The 21766-nt window shown below is 41.3% G+C and overlaps 1 protein-coding gene across 4 annotated transcripts in view; it reads right to left on the bottom strand.

Annotated features, from left to right (window-relative positions):
• mast4 (microtubule associated serine/threonine kinase family member 4) overlaps window positions 1–21766 on the bottom strand; it is a 165151-nt gene that overhangs the window by 52709 nt on the left and 90676 nt on the right. The window contains exons 1-2 of one of the 4 annotated variants that reach the window (XM_034710239.1): window positions 9264–9626; window positions 6675–6755 (exon numbers count right to left, since the gene is read on the bottom strand). The exons of the other annotated variants lie outside the window; for them this stretch is intronic. Of the exons in view, the coding sequence (XP_034566130.1) occupies window positions 6675–6755; window positions 9264–9310 (128 nt within the window). The 5' untranslated portion in view covers window positions 9311–9626. Of the gene's footprint in view, window positions 1–6674; window positions 6756–9263; window positions 9627–21766 lie in introns of those variants that run through there. 4 annotated transcript variants of the gene reach the window in all.

Raw genomic sequence — 21766 nt, forward strand, 5'->3', positions numbered from 1 at the left:
CAGTAAAATTGGTCTAGAACCGCCCCTGGTCCCAAGTTATTTTGACCGGCATGTTCGTTGCAGACTTGATCCATCAGCTTGTCTTTAAAACTTTGTGTCATTCTTGTCCTGCTGCTATGTTGACATCACATCCTCTTTGCCTCTACACTGCCCCTGCTGGTCGTGTGGATACTGCACCTAGAACCCAGGCGCGTATGCACGTCCAGCCATTACACAAACGGGACCATTAGTCCTAACGTACCGTTATGGAACGGCCCAGTTGGACGACTGCAAATAACTGGCCAATGAATTAATTCATTGCTGGTGCAAAACGTCATATGTCCAGAGAACCTCCTGGAAAAAAAACCTCTCCAACAAATTTGAATTGCGCATGCCGACTACGCATAAACAACAATAAACATGGCGAGCGGTACCGGTGTGACTGAGAGAAGACCAAGAAGAAATGGACATTTTATTGCAAGAATATAGAATAAACAGCTCTTATCAGCAAGTCAATCGTCAAAGATTGGAGAAAGGGAAAGTTTGGCTGAAGATCTTGAACCGGGTAAATGTGTGTGGTGTTTCTGAGCGCACAGTAGAAGACCTAAAAATAAAATGAGCAACATGAAAGCGGCTTTGAGCAACAAGCACCGCCACCAAGGTGATCCAGGTGGCGGTGGAGGACCACCTGTCCCCCCGTTGAAGGATGAGAACTTGTTAACAGAGTTGTTTGGGAAGGACTCACTTCAAGGTGTTGCTGGTAGGTTACCTAAGAGTTATGTTGCGTCTCCTAAATCTAGGTTTCAACATCATCATACTTTTCCAAAGGATTCGTTCAATCCCTAAGTATCCGTTGTCTTAGCCTATTTCGTCTTAAACGGTAAACCATAAGCAGGATGTCCTCCATCCTTTAAACAGCCTAACAGGTGCAGCAATCCTGCTGTTAGCACCTGCAATAGTGGGGTCTACAGCAATTAAATGTAATGCTTTGTTGGGGTGTTAACCTGGCTCATGCAGACCGCTAATCCATTTTTTTTCCAGCATTAGTACAAACAGCCTGTTTTCATTGCTAATAGCTGGATGTGCACACAGGCCCACGTCACATTAACTTTGCACAGCCGACGCACCAAAGTTTGCATACCCGTAGTTAACACCAAGTATATCACCGGCCTGATACTGGACATGAATAGAGGACTCTGTTAAAAAAGCCGACTCAAAACTTCAGTGAGAAACCGCTCAGTCAGACCTGAGGACGTTCAGGACGCTGCAGGTCAGTCCATCACTTAAGGAGAGCAGAGACTGGAGGGGGGTTGAAAAGCTCACTAAGAGAGACAGAGAGCCAAAGAGGAAGACTGGTCCGCCTGTTACAAAGTGCTAACAGAGTCCATTTCTGACACCATAAAGTCTGTACGTGTGTGCATCCCCTCACTGTGCCTCAGCCGAGTGTCCCTGCAGGGAAGCCAGTGTGACAGCCTTCACTCTAATTATGGCTCTGCTCTGTTTCTGCGCTCCACATTAGAAACGATGGTTCACATGGTTCAAAGTCAAACCTGCACAGAGCAGCGTGAACAGAGAGGTCAGAGGGAACACTGACATCATAGCCCAGCATTCGGGGTACTGTCCTCTCTCTGACGTGGGATGAGTTTCTGGATGTTCTTCAAAATAAATGACTGTTTGCTCTCCTTTAGAAAGACATGAATATGAAGAATAAGCGGCTTGTTATGCAAACAGTATTAATATGATTTAACATTAATGGGTTGCTGTATTAGCAGTCTAGAGACCACAAGGTCAAATTTCCTTTACTCTTATGCACAATATGCAAAATAGAAGCAAAATAACTTTTAACTTTCTTCAATTCGAGGCTGAATCTGAATTCTCGCCTGTGGAGTTTTCTTGCACACAAAGTTTTCTATCTCTCTTGAAGCATATTGTTTGTATCATTAAGGTCAAAGGTCAAACACATATTGTGAAAGCGAGGGGAAGAGATGGAGTGTAGAGCCATACCCAGCTGGGATGAGCTCCAGTAGTTTATGCTACTGGAGCATCAAAAACACGACCAACTGTCAGACAGCTGTTTTGAAACTATGTGCTGCTCGTCAGCGGCGCCAGAGTCATTTACGGCCACATACAGATAAACATTGCAGGACGTCACCACCGTTACTCATTTGGATTAAGCGAGTCCATCAACACAGCAGTGTTGGCAAAAAATGAGAGGTCCTCCAGGGTTGTGAGGAGGAATCTGACCTTACTTTTCCAACTGCAACACAAAAGACTGAGAGCACTCTCTTTCTTTCTTTCAACCCTCAAGATCTAGAAATATTTTTCCCACTTTCCCTGTTACTTCACAGAGGAGTGAAATCATGTATCAGAGAAGTCTTGACTGCAGAGTTTATATTTGTCAAGCCCTTAAAGGTGACATATCATGCAAAATGGACTTTTTAATGGTTCTCTACCTGAAATATGTGTCCCTGTCTACAAACCCCCCAAGAATGAAATAAATCCATTCTGCCCCTGTTTTGATTTCTCCACCTTTCTGTAAATGTGTGTGAAACGAGCCGTTTCAGACTTCCGTGTTTTTGTTACGTAACAACAATATCCGGTCTGTCACGGAGTCAGAGCTCGGAGCTTGTTCAGCCCATAGACTGTATAAAATAATACTGAATCCCTCCTCCGTTTTTCATTACCTGCACAAATGTGTGCTAACAAGGAGCTTAGGAGGGAGGCATGCTAGTTGTAGGCTGTCTTAATAAACACAAAGGTCGGTTTTACTCCCCACGTCTGCAGATTTGAAGATCTAGTGGATGATTTTTATTTGTCATGGATAAGTGCTAGCGCTAGTTAGCATAGCTACATAGCTACATGTCATAGCTGTAGCTGTGTACCAAGACACACGTCGACATACTGACAAATAAAACAACAAGAAACACTAAATCTGTGACCAATCCTTCAGAAAGGTCCTGCTGTCTTTCTGGCAAAGGTCGGTTTTACTCCCCACGTCTGCAGATTTGAAGATCTAGTGGATGATTTTTATTTATCATGGATAAGTGCTAGCGCTAGTTAGCATAGCCACATAGCTACATGTTCATAGCTGTAGCTGTAGCTGTGTACCAAGACACACGTCGACATACTGACAAATAAACAACAAGAAACACTGAATCTATGACCAATCCTTCAGAAAGGTCCTGCTTCAGGCGCCTCTCCGTCAGGATCAGATTCTGGATCAGATTCAGAGGGTTGAAGTAACGTGATCTCTGAGCAGCCGTGTATATTCAGCCAACATGTAAACATTAGATCAACGTGCTGGAGAGCCGAGACCACATCCACTTCCTGAGGGGGCGTGGTCAGAGAGAAAACAGAGTGTTCTGAGGACTGCTGAAGAAGAGGGATTTTCAGGCATGCCAAAATCTGATTTCAAAGTGTTTTTTTGAGCATAAACTTTAAAGACATGTTTTGGGGACCTCTTAGACCAATATATATTGATGAAAAAAGCGTGATATGTCACCTTTAAACCAAGCAGTAACCTCTGAAAGGTGTAGTACAACAAACTGCAGTTCCATTGGTGTCCACTAGAGGCTGGCTCCAAAAGCCAAGGACACTCCATTTGAGCACATGTTAACATGTCTACAACAAAATTAAACATCTTCACAGCAGGACAAAAACTGGTTTGGGTCTCGTCTGTAAAGGGGATACATGCTTTTACAAATCAGTAGTTTAAATGACATGACTAATAATGACATATGATTGGGGGCGTGGCTTATTGACAGACAGGTGGTAGGCGTGTTGTAGCTGTTTGCCAGGCTATGGCCTTGACTCCATCTTTTAGACCAGGGAAGTCAAACTCATTTCAGTTCAGGGGCCACATACAGTCCAATTTGATCTCAAGTGGGCCGGACCGGTAAAACTCTAACATATTAACCTATAAAGAAGAACAAGTACATTTTTTCCCCTTTGTTTTAGTGCAAAAAAATACAAGTACATTCTGAAAATGTTCATGCTGATGAACTATCCTTTTACAAAAACAGCTGTTGGATTTTTGCCATGATGAGTTAACGTCTTCTCTGTCATTTATTCACTTTGGGAAGTCATCCGTAGGCCGGATGGAACCTCTGGCGGGCCAGTATTTGACACCCCTGTTTTAGACAGTTGTAGCAATTCCAATATGGCGGCCACCATCTTTGGGTGACACCAATTAGACCAGGGCTGTGTTTTCTACAGTCTATGCCTCTAACTCAAGGATTGGTTCTACTCAAACTGAGCTTCTTGGATTGACACACAAACAACCATCAAAGATCTGATTTGTGTGCTGCTTCTTTTACTTACAGGTACATCTGAAAATAAGATGTCATACTGTCTTTGCCACAAACGTAAACAAACATCAGAAAGCCACCAGAACCTCTCTCATATGTAGAACGGTTGGTGCAAAAAGCTGATATCTAACGGTCCTGTAAAGTGGATCACTGGTTTATTAATGCGGTAACACAAAGTACTTATTATTCCTCAAATATCTGAATTTCCCTCTTTTTTTTAACTGCACAAGCAAATCTCTGTGTTTTGGTACAAAGTGAATTGAAACCTAAAACTGTCAATAAAAAAAAACAGCCAGTAAAAACCAACTCTACAGTGTTGTATGGAGCTGACTCACTTGAATGCGAGCTCCACTTGACTCTGTGTGAAAGCAGAGCGGAACAAGAGGAGCTCAGAGGTGAGGCGAGTGGGTGTTTCGTGCTTTTCATTGATACAGAAAAAAAGTCGACCAAATTGAGGGTTTTTGAATGAGCGGTAGAAATGAGATATATCAAGTTTAGTTTCAGCTTTTTCCTCATGGTAACATGTGCTGCAAAGACCTTACAGGGGGGGTAAGACTTTAGATCTCTTCTTACCGGTACAACAGATCATTTTTGTGCAATAGTTCTCTCTGTTTGTTACCTTTCAGGCGTCAGGATTGGGCAGACTTTGTTAAACTTTAGCTAAGCCTGAAACTAATATCATAACATTTATTAGCTAAAAATAAACAGTGAACCATCCATCTGGTCATGGACAAAGACATACATGTGCATTCTTGAAGCACCCTCGCTGTTATCAGGGCTCTGCTAGAAAAGAAAAAGAGTGACCTCGTTGGAGGCTGTGATAAAACATTTTTTAAATGGAGACGAGGATTTATTTTTAGAGCATCGTGACTCTGGAAATAAAGACGGATCGGACAAACGACCTGAAATTAACAAAGCACCATTACTGCAGTGGCATCTCCTTAAAATATCTGTGTGTGGACGACATCGGGAGACACTTTTGGCGTTCTCAGCAGCTTTGTTGGTCATGCAAAACTGAAAATAATATCTGCAGGAGAACCGACACTTCACACAGATTCACCGGCCTTACAAAGGACAAAGCTATTCTTCAGAGGAGGATCAAGAATATCATAATTATCAGTGATTCGTCCCTCTCTAGGGGACCATCGGCATGATGTGGTAACATGATGTGGTATAAAACAAGACAACTACTGGCTAGCTAGGTAGCAAAATCAAGTAAGAGATGCATGTTATAAATATGGACCAGCTGCATTAGCGAAGTCAAAGAAAATATGAGTTTAATGAATATTTAAAATAAGGAGGAAACTGGAATGATGCAACTCTGCTTTGGTGATTGCATGAAGCTGTTTATCAATTACTGTATTTGCTCCACTATAGGACGACTGTGATTACAAGACGAGCTTCCCTTTTCAAGACCAATTGCTAGAAAGAATTTATGAAGACCACTTTCTTTTAAATCGAGAAAGCAGTTTTAGTTGGTGATAAAAATGCAACACTTTGTACATTTTTTATCCTTTTCTTTTATCTTGCATCACTCTTACAATCAGAGACAGGTGTTCAGGTCTTGGAGGTGTTTAATGGAAGGTTACAACCCATAACTTTGTGTAACAACCTTCTGGAAAACTAGAACTCCTGCAATCAAAAGCCAACAGCCACCTTGTGATCCTTTCCCCTCCCAGTAATTACCCAGACTCTACTTAGCGACATAAAGCTGAACCAAGATGGCTCCATCCTCTGTGACCTCTGTGACAGTGAAACCTAAACGAGGCTTCCCACGAACAAAACAGACTCCCAGCTTCTTGACGAGTAAAAGAAGTGAAGTTAGAGAGGAGAGGACTTTATCTCCGACATCACCCCCACAGAAATAATCTTCAGTGACATGCGGATAAAAGTCTTGATGTTCCCAAAATAATCTGCAGCGTTTTCAGCACAGGCAGATTTTTAAACACTAATCATAAACCAGTCAAGATTTAAGCTCAGATTGGAAACCATTAGAGGGAAAACTAAACTGAGATTTGGATGTTTTGAATACTCTTCTCTGCTCCTAAATGAATCAGTCCAGGCGGGAGTCAGACAGATCGAGAGCCTTCTTCACTTTGATGTATTGCAAATGCCACAAATCCTACTTAGCACATGAAAGAGGAGCATAAAGCCCCGAACACACAGAGAGAGAGAGGGGGTAACATGGGGGGAAGGGGGTGACACCATCCACATTATATAAGCACCCATGTCTTCCTCTTTCAATGTCACTTCAATGGCACATGATTTTAGGACAAACTGTACACTCTGCTCCGGCCGTGTGATGTATGAAGACAAGAGAGGCTCGAAACGTGCACTAACAAGCCCTTTCAAAATAAAGACAGGCATGGTTGAAGAGCTCTCGCTTACCTCCAGAAATGAAAGGCGTGCAGAGGGCTGCACGGGCTGCAGGGGCTAGTGGGAGTGGGGCTCAAGCTTCGAGGAGTGAGGCTGGAAGTTAAATGGAGTGGAGTGAATAGTTTTCTGTTATCACACACAGGACAGAAACCCCCCCTTGTAACCCCCCCCCCCCTCATCCACCCACACCTGCAGCTCAGACACGTGCCCCGATGAAGACAGCAGCATCATGGAGAGTAATGATCCCTGTCAGATGAACAAATAATGCTGAAGGAACTGGATTCCCGAGGCATTTGTCTGGTTTCATGTTTGTTTAATGTTGGGGATGTTTCACCTCAATATGCTGTTTTAGCTCCGACTGAGAATAAATAAAAACAAGCGCACGCACTGCAGATTATTCAGAGAGTCGCAGATTAACCTAATTTCACTAGCTGGTTTCCTGTGCTTTAAATCACACACATACTTTAATTCTACCTGTGTGATGTCCTGAACAGAGCCCCGTTTAAAGTGAACAGTGGCACTGCAGAGCGTCAGGTCACATAGAGGTGAGTAACTCTTACTGCAGTGGTTCTCCAAGGTACAGCCGTCAAGGACAAGACTGATGATTTTTAAATGCATCCTTCCTTTTTTGTGAAGAGACAATATTAAAACGACCAAAACCAACGGATTGTACTAAGATTGTTTCCAGTGGTGCGATCTTAAAGAGTACTGCAGAGACGTGATGTCATGAGATCACCCTTTTTGTGATTTGCATGGAATAAACTGAGTCTAACTGATTCAAATTGATTAAAGAAGTCTTGTTTTGCAAGATGTAGTGCATCTTCTACCTCCAAGCTGATTTATGCTCCTAAAACTTCATAGAAACGCCACATGGCTGCACAAAGTGACGTGTTGCAGTGACGCTGACAGCTTCAAAAGGCTGCATCTAAATTCCCTCAGTACTCAACTGTGCATGAAGTGGGAAGTTCTCCACTTATTCAGTTGTTGGCGTATGGATCGTGCAGCAAATATCAGTGAATCATCAGTATTACATTTTAAATTTCTAACACTAAAGAGACTTTTGAGTTTGTGTTAAATTGCTGTTACTCCCGAAAACAGGCAAGTGGCTGCATATAACACAAGAAGGACATTAGTATCAAATAGTGCACCATGGGTAATGTATTTTAGGTGCTATTATGACTCACCAAGAGAGGCCATAACATGGAGAGCACAGGGAAGGGTATTGGCAGCTAGTTGGAAGTCCCAGTACGCTGAAAAATGTCCCAGTATGGCAACGGGTTAAATTTAGAAGTGATGGTACTGTGTACCAGAGCGTACCAGACCTCTTAAAGCACTAGTACTCAATTTTAAAGATGCTAAATGTTGGGTTTGAGAACAGATTTTGGGGGATTCTGTGCAGCGGGATTGTCATTTTCTTTCCTCTTTTTAATCTGATTATGACTTTATGCATCGCCAATATCGTCGCTGTGACATTCATGCAAATAAAGCATATTGAACTGAAGTGGATATCATACCCTGAGGACTCAAAGTATCTCTAAGTGCTAAATACCAGGATGCACTGTGCTGAAATGGTAAAATACCGGGAATGACTTAAACAAAGACGAGAGAAAAGGCGCAGAGATGCATTGAAGTATCTTTATACGCCGACGATGTGGTTATCTACATTCATCTTCTCATATATAAGCAGTATACCGGATTAGTGACTGATTTCGGTCACAACCTAATTGTATTTCAATCCGCTGATGAATATAGTCCCAGATTAACGCTTCATTTCCTCTTTTTTATGGTCGATATTCACTCAAAATTGCGTCCCTTTTAAGGAAGTCGCTAGCTTTAAAGCGTAGGTAGATATTTGTGACCCATTTCCAAAGACATAGGTCTCCAAAAAGGAACCGGAACGACAGACAGGCTGCAGGAATCAGACAGAAACACATTGTTCATTTTGGTCTTTTTCACTGAATGAAATTATGTCGAGCATATCCGCATCCGTTTTATAAAAATCTGCATTAAAACTGTGGTTTGGAAGCTTACTGACTGTAGTCACTGCAAGGAGCCTAATTACGCACTCTCTATTTTTTAAGCCGCAAATGGAGGGAACCATGACAAATGCCTCGGTGACCTAAAAAAAAAAATAATGAATCAAGTCTAAGCAACGGCTGAGGGTTTGATGAAAGGAAAAACCCTGCCATGTAAACAAACAGCCGTCACTGATTCACTGCTTATTGATCACATCCAACACACACTCTTCATAGGTGTGTTGTGAGTGTGTCTGTGTGTGTGTGTTTCCTGCATGTGTGAGTGTATGTGTCACGCCAGCAAATAAAGCATGTTGCGGCACTGTGTTATCAGCCTGTCCATCACACACACACGTGCATTAGAGCATAAATGCGTGAACATACACACACACACGCACACACACACAGATAAGCAGCAGTGAGCGGCTGTTGCCTAGCCGTGGAGGATTTGACATTAGACTTCCTGCTGCAGATGCTGCTGCTGCTAATGCTAACGCTGCACAGAGCTCAGAGCGACAGTGAAAGACAGCAACAAATATGACACAGAGACAGATGGAGCTGCAGGATAACGGAGGAAAATACTCACTCTAGCGTCAGCCCAGGAATTCTCAGCCTCTCCCGCTGGGCTTTCATGGCTGAACTGTGCTCGTTTGCTCTATTGTGGTCATGATATGCATTCACGCTGCCTGCTTGCCTGCCTGCCTGCCTCCCACCCCCCCTCCTGCACTGACAAAGAGCCAAACCCAGCCACCACAGTGCGATGAGACGGATTGCTTTCCTCTCCCCTCACAAAAAAAGAGGGAGGGGGGTAAAACAAAAAAGAGGGCCTACTGTTCTTGTTTTGGTTTTTCCACGTTCCACCTTGGAGCTGTCAAATGAGATCCTTAGTTGCCTGCGGAGGGCAAGGAGGCAGGACAATACCCCTTCTTCCCTCCCCTAGTACACGCCCCCTGCTCCTTCAAACGCATGCACATTTCTGACCCCCCTCCCCTCCTCCTCCTCCTCCATCATCACCAGCACCATCACCACCGTCGCAGCAATTCCCCCACCAGCTGGTGACTTGCTACATAGCAGAAATTAATGCAATAAATTAAATCTACATTCTGTCTGCTCCCTGTAACACGCAGTCACCTTGACGGAGGCTAACACCAGGCACCTAGCACACGATGCAATGTCACCACAAGCCCGGGGATGATGTCATCTCTGGGAGGAAAAACATAATGCAGCACTACCTGCCAGTCCACATCAGTCAGTACAGGAAGACAGGATGCACACACACCTGCACTGAAGTCCTTTTTATATAGTAAGACAGCTTACAGAGGAGTTTATTTCTAACACCTGACCTCACAGGCTAAAGAAGCAGAAAGTGAGAGTTGGTAAAGCAAACTAGTGAGTGACATCCACAGTAATAAAACATGATGACGCACCGCAGTGTTCCAGCCCCTGGAGGGGTTAAAAAGCACCCCAGAGGCTACGGCTTATCGACAGAAAAATCACCCATGATGCTTTTCATCCATACTTATTGTTGCAGATGCTCCATTACAAAACAAACAGGATGCCAGTCAGTCAAAAGGAATCAGTGACTCACTGCTGGGAAATTGTCCAAGGATAAACTTTGCATGACACAAGAGGGGGGCTTACTGAGGAACTGTCACTGTTGGACAATACACTGTAAAAAATAATGACACAAAAACATTAAAGGACATATCTGTTAAAACTGCATCATTTCTTCTAACCTGGGCTCTTTATTCGGCACACTTTGAGGTCTGAATAGCTCAAACTTATAGTTATGATATTCTCTCAGTCTACATGAGCTAGCAGGTGTAACTTTGACTGCCAGTGTGACCTTTTATGGGCTGATGCATCCGGTCAAAGTATGCACAATGAAAGAGTTTGAGCTTGACACCAACAGGCGCTGATTGAACAACATGACAGGAAACAAAAATGCTCTGAGCCACTACTCAGAAAGATTCAGACTTTTTGAGCTGACCTATGCAGGGGTGTTGCACCAATGTTATATTCAGGTGTATAATTTGTATAACTTTAAAATATGACACAACAGACTGACAGCATATTCATCTTTTTAGTATAATCCTTAAAAGAGTGAAAAGATGTTTGTCCAAAGTCACAAATTAAAGCACTAACACACAGAAAGGGCCAGGGTGCTGGTTAGGTTAGTGATGGGAATTCAGGCTCTTTCTAGAGAGCTGGTTCTTTTGGCTCCTGAGTGGCTACTCAGTTTTGTTCTTGTTAAAATGAATGTATTAGCTAAAATAATGTAAAACTACATGTAAAATGAGTAACTAATGTAAACACACATTCTATCAAATGTTTATTACTTATAAGTCTTTATTTATATACTCAACATGGAGCAGAGTGCTACAATGAAAATAAAATTATAAAGTACAACAACAGACCCGTTCTGCTCAGTGTGGACATGTGATTGGTCAAGACGCCACATGTCTTGATCAATCATGTGAGGCTTTAATGGAAAAAGACGAGCGAAAAAAAATCAGCTCCAAATCCGGGAGCGACCGACACATCACTAGGTTAGGTCTAGAAGTTAAATAGTGCACCCTATGTAAAGAGGCTATAGTCTTTAGAGCAGGAAGCATAGGCTAGATTCCTCCCTGAGACCCTTTACCACAAGTCTCCTTGTTTCCTGCTCTATCCAGTGTGCTGTCTTGAAATTAGGGATGGGCAATAATTATCAAATATTCTAATATTCGTTCACTTAGTAAAAATCCAAGAATTACTTATATTTTCTCTTTTTAAAAGTACAATTTTTCATCCTTTTTACCGGTGTCTGGTTGCAATACGGTATTACTGCCAGACGGTGGCTACAGAGCGACTTAAAGCAGTTTTCTAACCGCATTAAGTCACAGAAGAAGAAGAATTGGGGGGTTGATTATTCGAATAATCGTCCAATAGAAGCCAATGATTATTGAATAGTATTTTGGCTTAAAATGCCCATCCCTACTTGAAATAAAGGCAGAAAAGCACAAAAATAAACAACAACAAAAAGGGCCATGTTGAAATGCAAAGGAATCTCCAAGCAGCCTGGTGCAACACAAGGAGATGACCCCAACATATCCAATCACAGTTCAGGCTTTTAAGGTGGGACCTGGGGTGGCCAATAGGGTTTCAGAGATGGATCCAGGCCACCCTTTGTCATCCCTCTAGATCCGTCCCTGCTACCACTGCCTCAGCTGTTCATTTTGTCTTTTTTATTGTGTGTTATAAAAGTTATGTTTTGAATCTGATCTAACCATCCAAATGGAAGATGTATGTGTCTATATTTTGTTAAAGGAGTCTGGTGGTTTATAACAGAGTGACCTGAGAGGGATTTTTCTGGCTTTAAAAAAAGGATCCTACCCAAACAAAAAGTCCTAATCCGTGTGGATCTTTCAGGTGATGTAAAATACTTTAAACCCTCTCTATAACCTCCAAGGATTACTGTGTCACATGGCTGAATCAACCTGCCAGACTAATACCAAAGATTTTTGTCCACATTCGTCTTTCAGTGCCAAACATATGTCAAAATAGAGCCCAGGTTAAGACGTATCTAAACCCCTCTTTAAACTGCGAATGATGCTAGAATTAGCAGACTACAGAGACAACACTCAGCTGCTGCCTCCCTCATCCAGAGCACCAATAAATTCTTTATCACGATGAGCATGTTTGAGGAGCAAACAGCCACTGCAGATGACAAACACTGCATTAAACAGAGGACTCGTAGTAGCAGGCGGGAACTGGAGCACGAGGAAAAGAAGAAGAGTTGATCCTAGAAAAAGCAGGTCAGGAGTCTACTATAAAGTTCTGCCTCAGCTGCTCTCTTGACATTTTCGGGTGTTTTCATCTTTCATCTTTTAAATGAGCTCAGAAACCGATCATTAATCACAGTCTTATATCTGATTCAGTGTTATGAAGGATTCTGAGAGGGATCCTGGTTAATTCATAGAGTTAAGGTTCAGTGTGTGGCAGGAAGTGAAACCTCTGACCCGTGAAGTTCTGTCAGTGAAAGGTGCATGAAGAAGTTTCCTCTCTCTCTCTTTGAAAGTCGATGAGGTGTAACCTCAGCTATGTCAGGGAGCTGAGGGAATGACCTCGGCCTTCATATACGTCATAGAAACTGCAGTGGAGCGAAGATTTATTTAAATGTAAGAAGAAACATTAGACTTTTCAGAAGCTGAGGTCCTCTTGCATTTAAGAGCATCACAGTTTCACCTGTCACCCTCTTACACCTATATGGAATCACACTGATCCATGTGAGTGACGACCAGGCTGAAGTTTTGATTTATGTCTGCAGAGTGAAAGTTAAAAACATCTTGACAGGCAAAGTGAGACAAGCAATCGAGCAAGCAAGGATCATCAATCATGCAGGTATGATAATATACAGTCCCACCTGTTAGATGTGTTCGTGCAGTTAACCACACTCATCACAAAAGGACCATTCAATTCCTCTTCAATATTCATCTTTGCTTTTTAAATGAGGTGTCAGATTTTTTTAAAAGTCAGCAGAAACACCTTCAAAGAATATTTCCTCCAACAAGTAGTGAGAGACTTTTCAAAAGGACTGTATTCATCTCTCTAAATAACCTTTTTATGAATCTATTTTGACCTCAAAGAAAACTGTATTCTTGAGAGCTAATCTCACCATCTTAAATCTCCTGTGAGGACTTTTACGGTTGTGTTGATTTTGGCGCCCCCTGTGGCCTTGTGCTGCTTCTGTCCTGTACCATTGACTGTATAAAAAATGGACGTAGTATCCGTGACGTCACCCACGTCGCACAACTGTAGCTGCTAGAGCAGCTACAGGGTGCCCGCCTGTCAATCAAATCAGCTATGCCCTTATTTGGGCAAAACTCATAAGATTAATATCTTCAAAAATAAAGAGTTATAAAAAAATCACCCCGTACAGTGTGTGCCGATAGAGAAATGAGCTATACAGACCTTAACTGTTTTTTGTACCAGGCTGTAAACATGTTTACTTCTGCTGTAAAGATCGTCTCCTTTGAATGGGTGTGTATGTGGTTTCCTGTGTTTCTGCAGCCAGCCTCTAGTGGACACTTGATGAACTGCAGTTTATAGCATTTTGGCCTGGGCTTCATATTTTAAGACCGGAGGTTCCCACTGGTCCTGAACATATGAAAGTAGTGTTTTATGACACACAAAAATCTCCTTATGCTGTCTTTTGACACTCAAATGTATCTTCCTGCAAATTACTGCCATGGGAAATGCTTAAAGTATCCTTTAATATCATATTTTTCACTAAACCTCAGTATGTTATTTTAGTCATTCTAAATCCTTAGTTTTTAAGGTTAGTTTTGAACATCTGATTGCACCTGTTTTAACTTTTTAATTCCTGTCTGCTTTTAATTGATCTTCTTTCTTTTATGGTCATATCTTGTATTTGCTTATCTTGCATTTAAATGTTCCTTTTATATGCTCAACGTCGTTGTAAATGAAGGCTTTGCCCTTATGATTTTCGAGTCTAAATAAAGACAATATAAATTTAAATTTTTAAAGTTTTACCTCTCTGCTTTAACTTTGTTTTTATTGTTTTTGTGAAGCACTTTGTTACTTGTATTGAAAAGTGCTATACATATATAATAAAGTATTATTCTTCTTATTATTATTATTATTATTATATGTTTTTCTGCTACAATTACAACTACAGTTTAATTAAATGAATGTAATATTCATTTAATAATATAATTTATTATATATATATATATATATATATTAATTTAATGTAATATTCTATGACCATCCTACTGGATTAATAAATGAGATATAGTTGTGTAAATTGATGATTTTAAAGTGAAAAGCTGAGGAAAAGTTAAAGGAGCCTCTTTTAAACACCAGATTACAAAGGAGTCAGATAACAATGCAGAGCAAGCTAGTCAAGGACACTCAGTGTGCTCTCATCCAGCCTGTTTAAAGTCAAATCTAACCTTTTTTAACCCCAGATTCAGATAAAATGTTCAATAAATACATCACACATGTACAGTGTGTTTGTCTATATCATGTATTACCTACACATACATAAGTGTGGACTGAAAGGTAAATCTAAACTTCTTTAAAGTGGTTATAAAACAACAAAATAAAACAAATACTCAGCTTTGCTTTAACACCTGGACTGTATTCATTGTCAGGGGAGATTTCTGTGCTGATAATTGTTGCTTTTGTTAAAGGTAGATGACTCACCAAGGTTTTTCTATAATAATGTCAAACTGTCAGGGTACCTGTGATGAGGAAAACTTTCCCCGTCTGACAGCACAGTGTGCAGAGGAGCTTCTATTGTTCAGTCTGGATTCATGGGAAATCAGTTCTACTTCAACGCAAGAGAAGTCGACTCACTTCAGTCGGACAGAAAGGGATTCAGATGGTTATTCATTTTAATCACAATCACATCTTGTATTTCAGTGACAACTTTGCATTTACATTTCCTCATTCAGTGGAGATTCTTTGTAAAGAAAGTGAGGCACTAAAGTCAGGGGAATGAGCGCAGGAGCAAAGTAGGAACGAGTCAAATGATGAATTTTTTTCATCAGAGAGAAGAGAGAGTGCATGTGAGGTTAGCGGGAGCTCTCCAAAGTGACTGTGATGAAGTGGTTCTTTAAGGGAGAGGGATTCTGCAGAGAAATCAAGTTACTGCGAGGCAGAACACAGGGATTAAACACAAGATGTTTCTTATAGTGACAGCAAGATAATAAAGGGGTAACCAATTCAGAGACAACATGCGCTGCCAAGAAATGTGGGCTAGAAGTTTGTAAATCATCAGTCACTGAGATCTCATCATCAAACACAGGAGCAACAGCAGAGCAGGTTGTTAACTTTATAAACGGACTCAAAGCGACTTTCTGGTGTTCATCATCAATTTTTTTTTAATGGAAGCCACAATATCAGCAGAGGCTGTTAACTAAAATGATTGCTGTCTTACTTTTAGCTTCTAAGCTAGATTAGCTAAGGAATAATTGAGTGTTTGTATGTTGTGTCTAAGCTGTAACACAGCCACCTGCCACTAGCCAGGGCTACAGCTCCAGTTAATGCCTTTATACCATAATGCTATGATGTTCTACTACCCGGATGTAAACAAGTACAGGTGACAGATGCTGTTTTTCAGTATTCAGCTCTAGATAATGGAGGTAAAGTTGTCTGTAGGCTGTGGTTTTGTTAAACTGGCATGTGGACGTTAACCTGCAAGGAGAAACGAAAGCTGGTGCTAGCTCTGCTTATGTTAGCCACAGAGTCTGTGGGTTCCAAATCCTGCTCGTCACCTACAAAGCCCTCAATAACCTCGCCCCCTCATACCTGACCGACCTCCTCAAACGTCACTCTCCATCTCGCCACCTCAGATCATCAGATGCCACTCTCCTGTCCCTTAGGGGGACAGAGCCTTTGCCATTGCTGCCCCAACACTCTGGAACTCTCTCCTATCACACATTGGCATCTCTGACTCTCTTCGATCATTTAAAAACCACCTCAAGACCTTCCTGTTCCCCGCCCCACCTCTGTCTTTGTTCTGTTCTGTTTTATCTATTTGCTTTAATTTTATTTTTCTGTAAAGTGCATGAAAAGCACTCTTCTTCTTCTTCTTCTTCTTATTTTTCTTCTTCTTCTTCTTCTTCTTCTTATTATTATTAAACAAATTGATCTCAATTCTGACTGTTTGCTGAGCTTTTTTCCTATATTAAAACTAGTAGGTTTAGTTGGACTTTACATTTTTGTTCAAACCAAAAGGGAATAAGTTTCTTTGGAAAATCTCAATGTACACAGTTAGCTTAGAAAGGAGCTAGCTAAGCTGTTGCTAGCTTATTTGTGCCTGCTTGACTTGCTTTTCATTGTAATCATTCACAAGGTTCTACAATACTTCCAACAAAAAAATCAATACGATAAATGAAATCAGATACAGAGATTCAAACTGGGAATAAAACTAAATAATACAGCTACACATGGAAAACTTGCATCTTACCTACAGGGCCCTGTGAGTCAGCGGGTAAGTTTAGCCCACTTGTTTACCATAACTCTCATCTAGCTGACACAAAGTAGGTGATTGCAAATGTTTTCATGTCCAGATGAAACTGTAAACTCTGTATGTGTGTCAACAAACTATAAAACACACATATTCAAGAGCTTCTCAATTCTAAACTGTTACATTTACATCCTTTAACATTCTAACTTTGGCAAAACTGTCCAAAAATACACAAAACAAGAGTAAATATTCACTGAGCAACTACTTTTCACCACCTTTACCTCAAGTGATCGCGCACTGAAGCTGCTGACAACATCTAGTGAATGAAATATCCCCATGAAAAGCCAGTTTGTAACAGAACCCACAGTCAACACTTCCTGTTTGATATTCTGTTGCATGGAAAAAGCAGCTGAAGGAGCTGGACAACATTTTTTTGTCGTCCAGCAACAGGCTGCGTTTTTGTGCTGATGATGAGAAATAGGAATAAGATCCAACATAATAGTCAACAGATCCAATGTGTGCTCCTTTTTGCTGCCAACACACACAAATGATTGATTTGCAGCTATTTAATTGGAGCCAGCAGAAGACATCCAGTTATTAAGGTCAAACTATAAATAGGTTCCAGTAATCGCTCTATTACTCCACATATGACACTGTCTAAGAGGTGTAACCCATCACTCCTTTAACTGTGGAGAGACACTGCAATAATAAACAGCCCTGCCAAGATGTCAGGAGTGTGTGGGAAAGGGTAAAGTTGGTGATTAACTTAACAAAAGTTAATGACATGAAATGTTCAGCAGATGGCTCTCTGTCACAGGGAAACCTCTGTGAGCGCTCAGAGCTCTGCGCTGCAAGAGTTAAGTTCCCTTTCCAGGCGCCTGTTCTTATTGTAATGAGAGGATAAGTACAAGAGTCTGACAGCTCCAGATTATGCAGAATCATCATTAGTGCTGTCATTTTCACATGTTACCAACTTTGGCTGATTCCCTACTGAGCTCTTACATCGAATCAAAGTCTTACTCCTCCCCAACACAATGAAACCACTGTAACAAGAGATCAACTGTCTGTGATATCAATCAAGGGAAGGGAATATACATACTTCACATAAATGATCACATGATGCTCATTCTTATTTTCTGAATGTCATTTGTACAGTATGTTTACCTTTACTTATTTACTTCACAGCACCTGAGGTTATCATTCTTTACTGCTGATTGTATCTCTGGGTGTTTATCTTGCATACATCCTACATATCTGATCCATGCATTACATTAGCTATGTTAAATACTTGATTCTGATTGGTCAAACCCCCATAACAACAGTGTTTTATTTCTCTACTGCATAATATTGCCAGAGACAAACTGATCCCAAACTTTAAATCAAAACAATCTGCCGAAAGAAGTCCTGCACAATTCAACTCTGCCTGTTGACACTGTGGCAAAAAAGTAAGTCTATGGTATCATTCTGAACCGATAAAGAACATGGACGATACTTTGAATACAGCTTTTCCCTTTATTTGAGAGCTTAAAACTTTAGATTCAAGATTAGGGATGGGGAAATGTGTACAATATTGCAGATATATTTCTTGTGAGGTGGTGGAGACCAAAACTGAGCCAAAAAACACTCAAATTATACTCACCAGGTGGCTGAAATATGACTGTAATTCCACGATAATGTGTTTCTGTCAATAGTTTAAGTGTGATTGACTGTTTGAAAAAAGGTAATATTTGGTAGTTGCTGGGTCAAAAAACAGTATGTTGCTAGTAGGGATGGGTACCGAATTCGGTACTTTTATAGGTACGGACCGAATTACTCAGCCGCCCGTATCATCACACGCGCCGCCTCCTTCCACCACATCACACCCATCCTGCAACAGCTCCACTGGCTCCTCATCACACACCGGATCAACTACAAAATACTTCTCCTCGCCTTCAAATCCATACAGAACCTCGCCCCTCCATATCTCTCTGACCTCCTCCATACTGCCACACCCGTCCGCACCCTCAGATCATCCTCCTCCATCCACCTCACTGTCCCCTCCCTGGTCGCCTTGTTACCATGGGGAGCAGAGCCTTCAGCCGCTCTGCTCCCAAGCTCTGGAACTCTCTCCCACCTGACCTCCGCAACACTGACTCACTCCCACATTTTAAATCCAAACTCAAAACTCATCTGTTTAAACTGGCTTACTCCATCTGACCACAACTCCTCTGTCCATTCACTTAAAACTTTTTAAACTGTGTTTTATTTACTGTTTGTTATTTAAACTCTGTCTGTTTTTAATGTTGGAAGGTGACCTTGAGTGCCAAGAAAGGCGCCTACAAATAAAATGCATTATTATTATTATTATTATTATTATTATTATTATTATTATTATTATTATTATTACGTCGGTACTACCGAGTACCGACTCACGTAAAATCAAACGGTACCATGTTTCGGTACCTGAACGCATCCCTGTGGCTGTGAGGGAGAGGAATAGGTGGCGAGTTTCCATTCTTTCCCCCTGTAATAAGTCAGAGACTGATCGGGTGGACGTCTCTGCATCGGGTGCTCTCTGCTCTCTGCTCTCTGCATCTGCGCGGGAGCGCGCCAAACGGAGCCTGCAGCTGACGGGTGCACGCACTCAACGCGAGGCAGAACTGTAGCAGGATCCAGTTTATTTTATACAGTCTATGGTTGAGACGGGCCCTCTGGCTCCGACTACCTGCCCTGTTTATAACGGTTCCTGTGTGGGTGAATGCCCAACAAGTAAGTTGTGTGTCCTGTTATTATACAGAGACGGAGAACTGACTTTTTTCCCGTCTGCAGGCGTTCACGTGTGTTCATTGATGAACTCCCGAAAGAGGAATTAGACGCCACGAGCACGTGTCAGCTAATATATCTAATCACCTATATAATCCTGTTTCTGTTCATTTCATGGTAAATTAAATAAATATGTTCAATTAAACAAATATGAGATTTTTTTTTTTTTAATTAATATTTATTACCACATAAAAACACAAAAGTACCGAAAATTGGTACTGTTGAGTACCGGTACCGATTCCCAGGTACCGGGTATCGGTACCATATCGGTTCAAATGTGAAAGGTACCCATCCCTAGTTGCTAGGCAAAATAAAAATGTAAATAATGCAAAAAAATAATAATAATAATAAAGATTTTATTATTATTTTTTTTTTTTATTTAACCTTTATTTAACCAGATGAGTCCCATTGAGATCAAGACCTCATTTTCAAGGGCGACCTGGCCAAGAGGTCAGCAGCACACGTCAGAATAAATGGCACAACTCAACAACATGGAACATATATGCAGACAGTATGTAGAAGCAAACAATAATAATTTAAAAAGTGCAACTTATTTTCAAGTAAAGTGCAGTTTGTGAATATAAAACAGCATTTAAAAACACAGGCACTGTTCTGGGGTCTTTCTTTCATTTAAGATGGACTTAAAGGTGTCCAGAGAGATGAGATCCGACAGATTCAAGTCCTTCTGGAGTTTATTCCAAGCAGTAAGAGCAGCAAAACTGAACGCTCTCTTACCGAACTCTGTCCGAAAGATTAGGGATGGGGATCAAGAACTGGTTCCAGATGAGAACTTGTTCCAACTAGTTTGAGCCATCAATATTATTGTCTTGTATGCTGAACATTTCCCTTATGAGTGTTTCCACTGACAGTTGTGCTCATAAGTTTATAAACCCTGGGAGAATTTGTGATTTTTTGGGGCGATTTTTCAGAGAATATGAGGACGATAAAAGAAAAACTTTTTTTCCACTCATGGTTAGTGGTTGGGTGAAGCCATTTATTGTCAAACAACTGTGTTTACTCTTTTTACATCATAATGACAACAGAAACTACCCAAGAAATCATAAATGGCAGTTCCCCTGTCAAGATATAAGCTGAAGGGCGACAGTGCTTTTAGTGTAAAGGCCCAACATCAGCCTCCCCTCTGTCGACTCTTTTAAGACTTGCCTCAAAACACACTTTTATATTTTAGCATTTGAGTCCTCTAGCCCTGAATAGGTTCTCATTTCCAATGCTGTGCTTTCCCTGTCGTTTGTTTGTCTCTTTTTAAATGATTGCTTGTTTGGTCTCACATTGTTTTGTTTTTTTATGTATTGTACAGCACTTTGGTCAGCTTCTGCTATGTTTTTAAATAAATTAGACTTGACTTGACTTGACTTCAATTCTGCCAGGGTGTGTAAACTCATGAGCACAACTGTAGCTCTGCACGCCTTGCAAAAAATGGCGTCACACATCCTGACAATCAAGAAGTCAAGGGAGTAATCACGGGCAGACCGTGGACAGAAGTGGTCCAAAGTGTGGCTTTGTTTTACACAACATGATGCAAACAGTGCAAAGTCTGTGCAGTGCAATGTCTGAGGCTGTGTGACTTCAAGCAAGGGTGGAAACACCAGCATCATGCTGAAACACTTGTCAACATAGCACAGCATTAAGTAACAGACGTGTCATGTGTCTGAAGCTTAACACGGCCGGTCAATGAGTGCTTCACCGTCTCAGGGAAGTGGGCTGATAAAAATACTGCGATCATAGAAGCGCTGCCAAGTGTAATCTCAGGGACTTAATGAATAACTTTTAAATCAATCATCCTTAAATCAATATTCTCAGTCTTGTTTGTATCTTCAGCTGGGTAATAAGCAGGGTGATATATTAGTGAGGAGGTGAACACAGCGTTTTAAAATCGCTGGATGAGAAACCGTCACCATGTGTCAGCGTCCTCTATCCGTCCGTCTGTGCATCCTGCAGATATGATGAATATAAACGTGTGCTTTGTGAAATCCAAACACTATTACCATGGTTGCCAAGGTCCCCTGAGGCTGCGGCACTAAATATAAACTGTACACTCTCACAGGAGCCTGTTAGTAATGGCTCACCTCTATTACAGCAGGTGCCCCCACTGGTGTGGTGCCAGCAAGAGCAGCAAGGTGCCATGGGTAAATCTTTCACTTCAACCATTAAATGTAGCAAACTGAAACAAAATCAATATCCTGGGAGTCTATTATGGCTTCAACTAGCTTAATAGTAGTACATCATCCATCACATCGATGGCAAAGTTTTATTTAAGATGAAATACTGAGCAGGGAACTGACCAAATG

The sequence above is a fragment of the Notolabrus celidotus genome, chromosome 19, assembly GCF_009762535.1.
Source record: "Notolabrus celidotus isolate fNotCel1 chromosome 19, fNotCel1.pri, whole genome shotgun sequence".
Lineage (NCBI taxonomy): Eukaryota > Metazoa > Chordata > Actinopteri > Labriformes > Labridae > Notolabrus > Notolabrus celidotus.